Source organism: Microtus oregoni, unplaced genomic scaffold (assembly GCF_018167655.1).
Source record: "Microtus oregoni isolate MIOR12 unplaced genomic scaffold, Mior012 000047F_ref0000412, whole genome shotgun sequence".
In the NCBI taxonomy this organism is placed as follows: domain Eukaryota; kingdom Metazoa; phylum Chordata; class Mammalia; order Rodentia; family Cricetidae; genus Microtus; species Microtus oregoni.
In genome coordinates, this window is record NW_024543221.1 from 12,238,483 (window position 1) to 12,253,231 (window position 14,749).

Below are 14,749 nucleotides of genomic sequence, written 5' to 3' on the forward strand. Positions count from 1 at the left end.
TAATAAATACGACCCAATTGCTATAGAAAAATCATTTGCAAATTGTCAGTTTTATTAATGGCATTTACAAGATTACATTCTTTAAACAATTTGTTAATTTTTTGAAGGATTAAAAACACTATCTGCTTATGAGGTGCACATGAATGATTGAAACCGAAGATTGAGTCACTTGTCATGTGTCTGCAGAACACATTTTCCCATTACTTTTTTAATTTTGTGTATCTGTGGAAGTGTGTGTTCACACATGTGTGCAGTATATTTTTGAGATATTTGGGAACATCTTGTCTCTGAATAAATCATCTCTCTGGATTTTGACAGGGTGCCTTGCTGTCCTTTGAGAGACTTCATCCAATCTAAATTGCTCTCAACTGCATCGTTAGTGTCTTGATGGCCAGAAGGCTCTCTACAAAGTGCATGTCATTGGCTACCTTGGGGTGTGCTGGAGATGAAAACAGAGGCTTGTGTGTGCGAGAGACACTGGTTGTCTCACTGAGCCACACTCCCAGCCTCTGCTGTTTTGTTGTTGTCGTCGTTCATTTGCTTGTCATTGTTTATTCTGAGACAAAATCTTCATGCAGTGCTCTGACTGATTACTTGCTCTGCAGCCCAGTTAGGACTTGAACTCATGATCATCTTGCTTCAACGCTTGATTACTTGGTATTATAGGCCCACACCACCAAATCAGGCAACAGAGAGTTTTTTTCTTTTGTTTGTTTGGTTGGTTGGTTTTTCAAGACAGGATTTCTCTTTGTAGCTCTAGCTGTCTGGAGCTTACTCTGTAGACCAGGCTGGCCTAAAACTCACAGAGATCCACTTGCCTCTACCTCCCAAGCAAATGACTTACAGTATTATTTCCAAAATTAATTGAATTAGATTTTTCATTTTGCTCTTTATTGAGTCATCAACACAAATGTGCATCTCTCTCTCTCTCTCTTTCTCTCTCTCTCTCTCTCTCTCTCTCTCTCTCTCTCACACACACACACACACACACACGCACACGTGTGTACATGCACAGACACACAAGCCTTTGCCAGTTGGTCCTAGATTTATAATTGAACATTTATTCCTACTGACGCTTTCTTCCTGCTGCCATCTTGTAACCCCTGATGGTCACTTCATCAACAGTCAGTGATTTCTTTAAATTCTTTTACTTTTTCTTCCAGTCCACTAAAAAGCAGTTTAAAAACTTCTCTGGGTGGACTTAGCAGGCTGTATTGACCTGAGTCTAGCTGGTACCCAGAAGCTTTACCCTGGCATGTTCTTTCTCATGACGTGGAGACACACACTTTCTGATAACGAGGTATTGCTTAGCTTGCCGAGCCTGATCTTAGAAGATGTGTTCTGTCTCAGCCTTCCCCCTTTTTTTCTCTTCTTCTTTTGATCCTTTTCATTCTATCCTTTCTAATTGTTGATGAGGTTGATATCTTATGATTCTTGAGTGATTTCAAGCCTCTTCTTAAAAAGAGGGGCATTAAGTGAATCAAGATTCATGATTGGTTTTGGAAGCCAAATTGGGGTTGTCATACTTGGACTCAGGTGGCGCCTTAGGGTTCAGAGCTAGTGAGTTAATTAACTATAATTTAGACTGAGACTATATTTCAGTGCTTCTTACTTAGATTGGAAAGTGTGAAAATGTAGACTTGTGTAATTTTTCTTTTATTTTGATAATTCATGACTTTAGTTATAAATAAAAATGCTGCATATACAATCTGCTTAGAAAAGTTTGCCAAATGCAGCTGAAGGGGAAATGTCAATAAACTATTAAGTTGTTTTCAAATCATCCAAGCATAAGTATTTCACGATCTGCATTTTACAAATGTTTTGGTTTAAGCCATTCCCATCCTCTGGGTCATAAAGCTCATTTTAAGGCCTGGAAAAGGTCTAGGAAGAATGTCCCCCATTTATAGTGTTAGACTAACCACAAAGAGTAGTTCTCAATAAACATGGCTTTTGTGAATTATTGCCGTTTGGCAAAACAATGAAACTGTAAGCATTTAAAGCATGCCAGTTCTTGGCAGTTTCTTTTCTATAAGAAAGTGTGTTTGGCAGAAGTGAAAGGGGCTGAATTGGAGAGAAAGGGGAGAAGCATAAATTCAGGAGTTTGCCTTGCATGGACACTGTCCGTGCTTTCTTCAGTTGTTCATAAAGGGACAAATTATGGTCCAAGAATGGGAGTAGTGTTAATACAGTTTTGATATTGTTTTTAAAGAAAATTTTATCAATTTTATACTGTTTAATCAGGGAATAGTCACTACTATATTAGATAACAGCAGTTGAGTGAAGGGAGCAACTTCCCTACTTAAAGAGATTCCTTGATTTAGTTTTGTGACCACACTTTCACCAGGGTGACCTCAAGAAGTGAACCATCCAGTCACTTGAGCTATGGAGACCTACGTAAAACATACAGATAGATTGACAGACTGACATACTACAAGATTTATTTCCCAGAGTACTCCAACTGGCTGTCTGTTGCTGCCAATGGCTAACTTGTATGCTTCAACCTTTCCTAAAAATAGAAATTAAGAATGAAGATCCACTCAACTTAGGACTAAAGATTGTGCTTGTCCTGAAATGAATTAAATCCGGACTTATTTTTTCTCTGTTTTTTCCATTATACTTTGTGATTGCTAGAATGTGGGCCTTGGGGAGGTTCCCTTAAGAATATTTCTGAGGAACTCTGTTACATTTCACATTATATTGCCAATTTAAGTTTTTGACATTAATGTATGATATATACCATAAAAATAATGGCATATTTCATCAATAGAGAGCACTTTCAGAGGGCTCGTGATGTGTCTTCCCAAGGAAGACCAAGGCAGCGCATGATTAATGTGCTCAGCCCGTTTGGAGATTGATCTGAGGCAAAACGAATTCAAAATACTAGATACTACCCATTAGCGTTCAAGCAGAATTAAGTATTTCAAAGTAGAAGTCAAGATTGCACAGTGCTGAATTTACATTAATCGTCAGGTACCTGGCAGGGAGAATCATGGTTTCCGATGATGACTTTTATTTGGTTAAGAGTCATTATTGCCAATGCACATATTTTGGGGATTTTACAAGTCTTTTATTTTGAGTTAACTGTTTATTCACACATAGTTATTGATAAGTAATGCAGAGATTTTGTACGCCTATGTTCATCTGCACCCACAGTAATATCTTCCAAAACAATCATGTTTTAATTTCTTTTACAATACATGATTTGTATACCATAAACCACACTCATTCAGTATCCAGAGTTGGAAGAGCTTGGGCAGCTCTGTAATCACAGCCTATCAGGACAGAGGGTGAATCCCTCTCCCCCACACGACCTTACATCTTCTGACGTCAGAGCTCCACCTCCACCCCCAGTCCCATTTAATGTCCACTGCTGTCAGTATTTACTCTGCTGGTACACAAGCTTTAAAATCTCACCCTACTGATTTTCTCATTAGATAATTTTCTAAGGACTCCTGGCGATATCTTTATCAAACTAGGGAGCTTGCATTTCACTTGGACAGGTCACCAGCTTGATTAAGATCCATCTGAGAGTATAGGTTGAACTCATAAAGCACAATAGGACCTAGGAATTTTGCAAGTTTGGCATTGTATATTTATATATTTGCTGACATGGTTGCATAGCATTATCTACCTTCTTGTTCTCTTACCTTCGTCTCAGATGCATTTTTATTTATTAGTGCACTTTGGAGAGAAGTTCTCAGGAGGTAGCCTAATGCTTGTTTTAAGCAGAGACAACCTTTGAACTCCCGATGCCCCTGCCTCCACCTCTGAGGAGCTGTGGAGCTGTACCTGTAAACCTTTGCCACAATGCCCGGTCTTATCTAGAACTCAGATGTTTTAAGGGTTCAAGTGTTGATTGGATCGACTTTTAAGAAAGGTGTTACTAGGTGAACCTTGCATCAGCATGCATTTTCCTTTTCCTTTACCGGCTACAGTTCAAGCCAAGAGTGATGCAATGACCAGGATGTGGGCCAGCACTGGCACTCTGGCTGCTTAGCAATTCCTTCGTCATCCTGGGACATCATTACCTGTGAGGGGTGCCAAGCCCTTTAGAGCAATTTATTAGTGACCGTGAATGATTCTCTTATTTTTTGGCTCTAATTTGTGACCCTTTTATATCATTAATCCTGGATCTTATGAATTAACTACGATCAAACTATCAGTGTGCATTTTTGTTAGTATTGCAAATAGCAGAGCCAGCATGAAGCATTTTATTTAATAAGCTTTCCTACCATTCAATAAGCCAAAGGATGCCAACATCACACTTCCCAGTGCTCATTATGTTAAATGGATAGTTCCTGTTATTTTATGGAATAAAACCCTTCAGCGCACTCACGTCCAAAAGCATGAGTCACCGTGACTAACCTGCACCTCACTGATGCCACCATCCTGTGCCTGACACTGCTTCCGCATCTCCGCGCACGGGGAGATTTTGCTCTAAATGTATTCCATCTTCCATTTTAATGTTTTGTCATACCAGTGAGTTAATCCATTTAAGGAGAATTTGAACATTTCATATTTAAAATGCATTAAATGAATCTCACATGGGAAATTTAATTTTCTCTGATACATAGTGCTACTTTTATAAAACTCTAGTAAGTTTCGTTTGGTCAGTATATACATAAAACTGTTAAATTGAAAGAGATTATGAGTCTGTGAACAAATATAGCTTTATGGAAGACATGGATATAATAAAATAAAAGTAATAAAATGTAATATTTGAAGGAATAAACATGAAATATTTTCTGAAGTTGGGGATACCATAACTTTTCTGAATACTGAGCAGTCTAAGAAAAATACACCCAGAGAGTAAACATAACAGTTCTGACAGCCACCAAAGATGAAGATGCCACATGTGGCCAGAAAGGATGAGACAAATGACAAGACACGGGTTCAGAAGAGAAGGTGAAATTATGTTCAGCAGTAACCACAGATGAACTCAGGGACTCGAGAGCTAGGAAGTGAAGTTTGGAAGCTCACTGAAAACCCACAGCTGTGACTGTAGATGGACACAATTTAAAATCAGGAAGAACACACAGTGGCCAAAAAAATCTGTGTCAAGATGATCACTACTAGATGGGGCTTTAGATTTTAAAAATGTTCTTACAGTCACATAGAGGCCATTTGCATGTGCCCCTCCACTTCTGCTCCGTCCAGCACCCTTTCCTGCTTCCCCCTCTCTGACCTAGCTAGCTTTCTATTGCTCTAATGAAGATCGTGACAAAAAGCAACTTGGAGAGCAAAGGGGTTATTTGGATTCCACACCCCATGGCACAGTCCATCACTGAAGACAGTTGAGCTAGAATCCAAGGCAGAACTGAAGCATTGCCTATGGAAGAATGCTGCTTACAGGCTCGCTCTCTGTGGCTTGTTCAGCTTCTTTATTTTATAAAACCCAGGACCACCTTTCCATGTGGGCGGCCCACCTCCAGTGAGACAATGGCACACAGATTGCCTACAGACCCATCTTAGAGAATCATTTTCTAAATTGAGGTTTTCTCTTCCCAGGTGAGCCTTGTTTGTACCAAGTTGACAAAACCAAACCAAACAAGAACAAAATAATCAGCATGCCTTTCCATCAGTTGATTTGTCCCCCTAGACACTTATACTTCTAATTTTGTTTACTGTGTGTTAGTGTATGTTAGTGTGTGTGTGTGTATGTGTGTGTGTGTGTGTGTGTGTGTGTGTGTGTGTGTGTGTTATCGATAACTTTAGGACCCACACAGGAGAGAAAATATAATACTTATCTGTCTGATACTAATTTAATTCACTTATGTGAGTATGTCCAGTTGTAACTATTTCCTCACCAACCTTGTAACTTCATTCTTTTTTATGGGTGTAAACTTTTGTATATATAAGTGTACACCACAAATCCCTTACACTCCCCTCTGTTGCTGGACACCCAAGTTGGCCCCATCACTCAGTTGTTATACATAGTGCTACAGGAAACACTGAGGTGCAAATGTCTTTGTAACTGGTTAAGTTGGAGTCTTTTGAGTGAACATCCAGGTGTAGTATAACTGGATCACTGACCTTAATATAAGACACAGACTCCAAAACTAGCAGCGGAGTAGGAAAAACATTTCAAGACGTCGGCATAGGGAGTTGCTTTCTAAACAGAACATAAGTTGTTCAGGAATTGATAAAAGCAATTTCATGATATTCAAAAGCCTCTGCACCCCAAGCAACAGAAATTTATCCCAGGCATGTAAGGCTGGGATACTACAAGACTCGGTTATCAGTTAACCATCACACCAAGATCCTAAGGATGTCTAATGTGATGTTATGAAATCAAAAACACAGCATGTGAATCACTCCCTGTAGTACTCCTTGTATTACAAAGGGAAGTTCTAAAAGGGGGACCATACAGAGATTAGCATGGCCCTTCTGTAAGGATGGCACAAGTTTGTAAAGTATTCCACACTTAAAAAAATCAGCAGCAAATATTTTCTTTAAAATAAACACACACACAGAGAGCTAGTTCTAGGACAGGCTCAAAAGCAACAGAGAAACCCTGTCTCCCAATAAAAGACAATATATACAGATTTGCAAAGAAGAAATGAAATTGTTCTTGTATACAGTTGACATGATCTTCCATATAGACAATCTATGAAAATGCATAAAACAGCACTGAGAATTACTGATTCAACACATGGATTGCAGGACACAGGGAAGAGATGAGCTGGGTCTATCACATTACTGTCTTCCAGCAACATTAAAGAGGGATCTGAATTAGAAGCAAAACACTAAGTCTGATTAAGTAGGTCCATGGTCTATGTGCTGGAAACTGCTCATTTCTGATGACAGACATCAAAGACTGCGAGAGAAATGTTTCTGTTTTGTAGACAGACTCATATCATCAGGATGTCAATTTTACTCTATAGACTCAATGAATTTTAATTTAGAATACCAGCAAGTATCTCATATTGATTCTAAAGTTTCCATGGAGAGGCCGGAAACCCAGAATAACCCATACAATGTCAAGGCGAAGAAAATTGGGTCTATAGTAATGAGTCATTATTATAAAGCTAAGGAAAGACATGTGCTATCTCTGCTACAAAATACAGAAACAGAGTAATAGAAGATATCCAGACCCCACAAAGGCAGAGCCACGGTGCTGTCTACTCACCTTTGACATTTAAGTCATGGTGATAGAGTAGAAGGCAGGAAATACTGTCAACAAACAACATGAGATTAAATGGATAACCCTCTCTAAAATTAAATAAATGTGTGTTACACAGTTTAGTACTCTGCAAACGTTGATGCAAAATGAGTCCTATCCCTCAATATAAAATGTAAAGTTAATCTCAGAAGGTTACCCAGAAGAACATCTGTATGACCTTACATATGATGATGGCTCTTTAGATAGATGAGAAAAACCAAACATGAATGAAGAAAAAAGATGCGATAAACTGAGCCTCGGGTCAAACCTTCTAATCTGCAGAAGAGATCGAGGACTTGTAACAAATAGGACGAAAATGCTTGTGGAGGAGATTTCTGGATTCCCAGAATCTGCACAGAACACTTAACACTTAAGTCTTAGAAAGTCATAACCTGACAGAAAACTGGGCAAAAATCCTGAGTTGGTGAACCCCCAGGTCCTTCACCGTGATGGAGCATCCTCTAATCTTACAATCTGACTATCCAGAGACATCTGGAGAAGAGCCAGGCTTGCATAGACTGGGCTGAAACACAACTAAACCCACACACGAGTCACTGGAGGAAGCAAAAGAAAGAGGAGGAAATGGTGAGCTTCAGGAGAAGGTGGGAGGATTTCTAAGTCTAAGATGCTAAAACCATTGATGAAAGAATTAGAAGGCAAAACCCACTCACAATGCTCGTTAAGTGCTATTCCCATCACCATGTCTTCGTTTACCTTAGTCAGCTGAGTAGAACCAGCAAGTGCGTGTATGGATCAATCATTAAGAGATTTTTTTGAAACATTGGAATCAAAGTATAGACAACAAACTTACCCCTCTATTTTGGTACGTAACATAAACGGTTAATAGTATTGTCAATCAGATAGGAGACCTAAATAGATGTCAGCAAGCAATTCAGTTGGGTATGGTTTAAAACAAATTTTAAAATTAAAATTGAGGTAGTTGTTTCTCAAAATCTGTATTTCTGTAACAAGGCTTTGAAAACATTTACATCCTTATCAATCATTCTTTATAACCCACTGAGTCCAATTAGTACCTGTTCTTATACACATGTGTAGAAGAAACCTATCAATGCCCCTCCACCACCTAAACAAGTGATTCTGTCTGCTCCAGCAGCCATCCAATGCCTCCAGCTCCTCAGCTATGGGTGGGACATCAGGACTCTCCCCATCTTGTATTGGAATTTAACTGTCCAGGTTTTGTGTAGGTATTGGGCAGGCTACTATACCCACAATGAATTAAAGCAACAACCATGCTGTGTCCAAAGCCAGCCTTCCTCAATCTTCCCCTCCGATCTCCCAGCTCTTACATTTTATGTGGATTGTAAAAGATAAGAGGGGCTGAAGACATGAAGTTGAGGGGTGCTGGAGGATGGGGTTGAGGTGAGGAGTAGGAGGTGAGGAGGACCTAACTACAGTGGCTACATAGATGAAACTTTCAAAGGATAGGAAAGAGCATCATACCATGATCCCCAGTACTGGATTTGGGCTCTTGTCCTACAAGTCCTTAAAAAGAAAAGCACTGTATCACCTTCTGCCACTCATGTGCAGGACTTTAAAATGGGAACATTTTCAATTTCCTAGGTATTAGATGAAAACAATGCAAATACATCCTCCACACCTCTTCACCCCCTTCCCAATTGCATGTTCCTTCTCTCCTAACTCACCAAGTACAATTTGTGTGTAGCACATCCTCATGGATGTGGAGACATCCTTTGGAACATGGACCACCTACCTGAGCCTCACCTTTAAAGAAAATTGGCTATCTGTCCCCAAGAAAACATCAACTATCAAAAACATTTTAATATATTGCGATAAGTTTATACTATGTAGAAAAGCTAGTCATAAAATATAAAAGCCGTATTTGCCTACCACCCAAAGACAATCCCAACAAGTAGTATATGTAGCTACTTTCAGACTTGATGTTATTTGTAATGTGGGTAAATCTGTAATGTCTCTCTCTTAGTAGAGTCTTAAAGTTGGCTTATACAGAAATGAAACCCCCTTTATCTAGAAAATGAGATTATATTCTACGTGCTACTTGATTTTAAAATCTAAATTATTATGAGTTCATATCTATATTTGTAAGTATTTGCATTATGTTTAAGTTGAGATGTATGCTTGCTTTGGGCATTGAAAACATTTCATTCTTTTGAGTGTAATAAACATATTCCAAGATGCCAGGTCTTTCCTATGAAGTTGACGCAATTCAACAGAGAAGTTTCTATGTACAGGAACAGGTTCACATGTTGCTCGGATGTGCAAGTAAATTGCCGTCCTCAAGGCGGAGTTGCTCTAATTATCGTAACGAGTCCCTAGGACTATGGTATTTACAGTGTTAAAAGCCCCAAAGAAAACTGTATTTATTTTCATCAGGAAACAAAGTTACTCATCTCATCTATGCATTAAAGTTGTGTGCCAAAGGAAGCCTAGCTGTTTCCATACCAACGAGTGACCAAAACTTTCCTTAAGTCTGTAGCAAAATTCCTCTTTAATTGAAAACATCAAGGAAGCCAGGATTGTGTTTTTGTAGCATTTATATGACATTTTATTCAGTCTTATCTATCACAAGGCTTCACGATACTGGCCTGTGAGTTGAAAATAAAGACAAAAAATCAAATGAGAAAATAAAAACATTTAGATCAAAAGCAAAAGGAAGAAAATGCTGTTTTCATGGACATCACAGGCCTTCTTTTGCTGGATCTGCTTCTCTGACTCCGGCAGGCACCTCCCCAAATCCAGCCTGCGGTTAGTTTGTGGACCACAGACTGCACATGAGATCAGTGTGACAGGGCCACATGCCCGCATCCTTACCGCTCTCCACTAGCTTTTATCAAGAAAGTACAATTTGAAACATCACCTTGGGGTGAGAAAATTCTTTCATTAAGATTTTTTTTGAACTAAAGCAAAACAAAAGAGCAGCAAAGAAAAATAAATTTTAATAAAAACAAGCTTGAGATTGTTTTCATATTTTCATGCAGTAAGATTTTGTCTTTCCTTAAATCTGTTCAATGCAACAGAGTTTTATAAGTACAGACAAGAGCATGGTTGTATGGGTGTTTCAGGGTGTTGGGCCAAGGCAAGGTAACTCTGGAAGTTCTTTTTTTTTGGATTTATTTTTTATTTTTATTATTTTTTAATTTATTTATTAAGGATTTCTGCCTCCACCCCGCCACCGCCTCCCATTTCCCTCCCGCTCCCCTGATCAAGTCCCCCTCCCTCATCTGCTCCAAGAGCAATCAGGGTTCCCTGACCTATGGGAAGCCCAAGGACCACCCACCTCTATCAAGGTCTAGTAAGGTGAGCATCCAAACTGCCTAGGCTTCCCCAAAGCCAGTATGTTCAGTAGGATCAAAAACCCACTGTGATTGTTCTTGAGTTCTCAGTATTCCTCATTGTCCGCTATGTTCAGCTAGTCCGGATTTATCCCATGCTTTTTCAGACCCAGGCCAGCTGGCCTTGGTGAGTTCCCAGTAGAACATCCCCATTGTCTCAGTGTGTGGGTGCACCCCTCGCGGTCCTGAGTTCCTTGCTCGTGCTCCCTCTCCTTCTGCTCCTGATTTGGACCTTGAGATTTCTATCCGGTGCTCCAATGTGGGTCTCTGTCTTTGTCTCCTTTCATCGCCTGATGAAGGTTAATATTCAGGAGGATGCCTATGTGTTTGTCTTTGGATTCACCTTCTTATTTAGCTTCTCTAGGAACATGAATTGTTTTCCTGTTCTTAATTTTATCCCAGTAGATTGCATCTCCCCCAGACCTGCAGCCACTACAGACAGTTGTATCCCAGTGACATCCTGAGTTCATCTTCCCTAGACCCACAGCCACTAGGAAATATAGTTGCACCCCATTGACATCTGATGGTGCCTAGATGTAGAAGTCTGTAAAGTTTCCGCTGATTTACATACTCATGACAAAAAGACACAGAAATAAAGCTCCTTCATCCTTTACATTTTGCTCTATTCTCTAGACCACATGATCGAGTCCATCATGGGCCAGGACCTTGAAGGTTGAGAATCCCCAGGGGTTAATGACAACTTTTCACATAGAATTGTGCTGTGTTCTGCGCGGCCATCCAGACTTTAGGCCAACGTCTCTGGTGGGTTTTTGTTCTTCCCCCTCACCTCATTTTCTCCTTCCTCTTTTCTTTTCATCTCCTTCTCTCCCTGTTCTTCCCCTTTCTTCTCCACTTCTTTCTCTCATTTTTCATCTTTTAAACCCTCTCTCCTCTTCTAATCTCCTTGTTTTTTACCTCTTCCTCCTCAATATCTTCTCCCACACTTCCTCCTCATGTTCTCCAATCTGTAACCTCAGATTCTGCATTAATATCTTCTTGGATTGGTTTTGAGCATTACTGGTCCCCATTCCATAATTGCTTTTAATCAGTTGTAAAATACTAACTTCTCTTCCCTTTAGAGATGAAGAAATACAGGATTTATAGGTGTAACATGGATTTAAAAATTAACTTTGTTCAAGAGCTTTGATGGTGTCTCCTAACCTGGAAAATTCTCAGTTGCTGATGCCATCATGACATAGAACATTAGTAGGCCTTGTTCCCTGAGCCCATTCTGTCTTTAAACTATTTTTATTAGTACGCAGTGAGCATACACATTTATGGGATATAGCACTATAGTTTAGCACATGGGCATTGTGTGCAATGATTACACAGGGGTTCTCGCTATGTATATGTTATCACATGCCTGTGGAGAGTGGTAAGACCCTTTCAAATGGCTACTGGACATTTAGGGCTAATTGCCAACAATAGCTGCACAATGATGCTCAGGACATCAGAAGTCTTTACTGAGTCAAACTGCACTCACTCCTGTATTCATTACCTAGCCAACCTCAAGTCTCCCCCTGGATCACCACAGCCTCAATGACCTCTCTTCTGCTTCATCACCTGTGTGGCTTCCACATGTCATCGATGGTGTACCATGTTTGTCTTTTAACTTCACTGATCAGGAGGAGTCCCACTATGCGGCTGGAACTGACATGATTCTATCTTGTTATGGCCGAATCCAATTCCACTGTGTCTGTAAACTACAGTGTCTTTACCCACTTTTACACTGCTGGGAGTAACTACATTTTAAATGCTTACTTTAGGGTTTAGCATATTGAGGGCACATACCTCCCATTACAGTGGCCTTTTCTGCAGTCAGTAAGCAACAATAACTATACTTTCTGATGTCTAGTCTGAAATTAACTCCAATATTTATTATAAAATAAGCTTTCTTGGTATATGATAATTCAGTAAGGGAAAGTTTAAAGTATCTATCATCTATCTATCTATCTATCTATCTATCTATCTATCTATCTATCATCTATCTATCATCTATCTATCTATCTATCTATCTATCTATCATCTATCTATCTATCATCTATCTATTTATCATCTATCTATCATCTATCTATCTCTTCTATCTTCTTTACTTCCTTTCTTCTTTTTTTGTTTCTTTCTAGCCAATGTGCCATGGTACCTATCTATAATTTCAGTACATGAAAAGCTGAGTCAGGAGGATCACTGTAAGTTCAAGACCAGTTCGGATTTCATAGTCAGTTCATTGCTAATCCGGCTGAATCATGACAAGACCCTGTCTCATAAAATCATGTGGCCAAATACCTGAAACTAGCAGTGGTTAGTTGTACCTTTGATTTGCTAAATGAGGTTGTTTTCTAGTTGGAAATATCATTTTGAGTGATCTCATCATAGCTGATCATGAACGCTGTGCAGGCATTAGCCTGCTGTCTAGCATGCCATAAATTCTTCCAAGAAGAGATCTCTTTGAACATCGGTATCAGAGTTAGATGTGAATTTTCAGCCATCACCTTAGCAACTTCCTCTCTGCTCTAACTATGCAGACAGTGTGGGCGGTATAAACATAGGTGTCTAGCATTTCCTGGGACAGGGTATTAAGGGAGCTAAGGCTGAATGCAGAAGGACAGAAATATGACGCAGGTGTCACTAGAGAACAGAAGACAGGGACATCACACGACTGCCTTAGAGAACAATGGGAGAAGAAAAGAGGCCAGCTACTCAATCCATGACATAAAAGTAGTTATGATTAAAAAATAATTTCATCACTATGAGAATATTATAGAACCCTGAAAACTGACTGAAGTACCAGGTACATTCCGTATTGATAACTACAGCTCAACTTCCCTGTACTTGAGCATTGCGGCCTGGTGTTTGTGTAACATTCGTATTTTCTTCTCGGTTTGCTTCCCCCTTCAGTTAAGTAGAAAAAACTCACAGCCTTTGCTTGATGTTAAAATGTTCAGTATACTGCAAAATAGAAACACAATGGGAAAGAGTCGTATTTATTTTTTCTTTTTAAAAATATAAAGGGAGAAATTATCTTTTGCAAATATTTGGACTTACTGGTCCTCAATCATCAATGATACTTATTTTTTTTTTGCTTCCTTATTGACACAAACAGCTGATGTGTCTTCAATCCTTGAACTGCCGTTCAAACTACACACACAGGATCGGCGGCCAATCCCATTTCTTTCCTCAGGCAGGGAAGTAGCTGTTGTACCACTTCCTTGTTAGTGACCCATTTATACAACACTTCACAACCAGGGTGTTCAAGAAACAGAATGAGTATTGCAAGTTACCACAGAACAGCAAAGGAGAGGATGGCTTTAGCACGCCAGAGCGTGGATGAGATGTAGAACAATACTCTTGGAAGTATTGTTGATAAGATTATTTGCAAAGCACGAGATGAGTTTATTTCCCAATTCATTGCAAAGTTTGAAACTATAAGGTGATCAGTTAATACTCATTTTACTGCTTGTGAATTCCAATACTTTTGTAAGGAGCCACTTGTTGGTTCCCAGCCACCCGTTAGCATAGACCTGAAATAATCACACAGAAACCATATTAATTAAATCACTGCTTGGCCCATTAGCTCTAGCTTCTTATTTGCTAACTCTTACATATTAATTTAACCCATCTCCATTAATCTGTGTATCACCACACGGCTGTGGCTTACTGGGTAAAAGTTCACAATGTCTATCTCAAGGCAGCTCCATGATTTCTCTCTGACTCTGCCTTTCTTCCTCCTAGCATTCAGCTTAGTTTTTCCTGCCTACCTAACTTCTGCCCTGCTATAGGTCCAAAGCAGTTTCTTTACTCATTAATGGTAATCACAGCATACAGAGGGAAATCCCACATCACTTTACTGCTCAGAGTAGGGGATTTTCATATTTCGACATAACTTTAAAGGTTGTAAGAGAATCCTCATCCATGACATTTTCTGATTTATAAAATAGTTTTGATGACAAAGTAGTCAGGTTCTTAACTCACAAGTTTTTCATTTTCCATTCACTGACAGTGATGGGCACCTGGATAAAAACTGCACAGCCCTGACGTTTCATCGTTCTAGTGTTGATCGCTGCTCACCCCTTTATAATGACAAGCGTTTCCACAGTGGTGGCCTTGTTCATGCATTCAACTGTAACCCCTGTCAGTGCCACAGCCACGCCAGAAGCTGCCACCATGATGCTTCTGTGGACCCATTTCCTCTGGAGCACAGCAGAGGAGTCTGTGATGACTGCCTGCATCACAGGACAGGTAATCTCAAATCCCAAAT

The 14,749-nt window shown here is 39.6% G+C and overlaps 1 protein-coding gene across 1 annotated transcript in view; it reads left to right on the forward strand.

Moving 5' to 3' along the window:
* The window catches only part of Ush2a (usherin), a 669,744-nt gene that overhangs the window by 85,697 nt on the left and 569,298 nt on the right, over window positions 1-14,749 (forward strand). Inside the window, 2 exon segments of the mRNA XM_041635252.1 lie at window positions 13,021-13,028; window positions 14,543-14,730. Coding sequence (XP_041491186.1) covers window positions 13,021-13,028; window positions 14,543-14,730 — 196 coding nt within the window.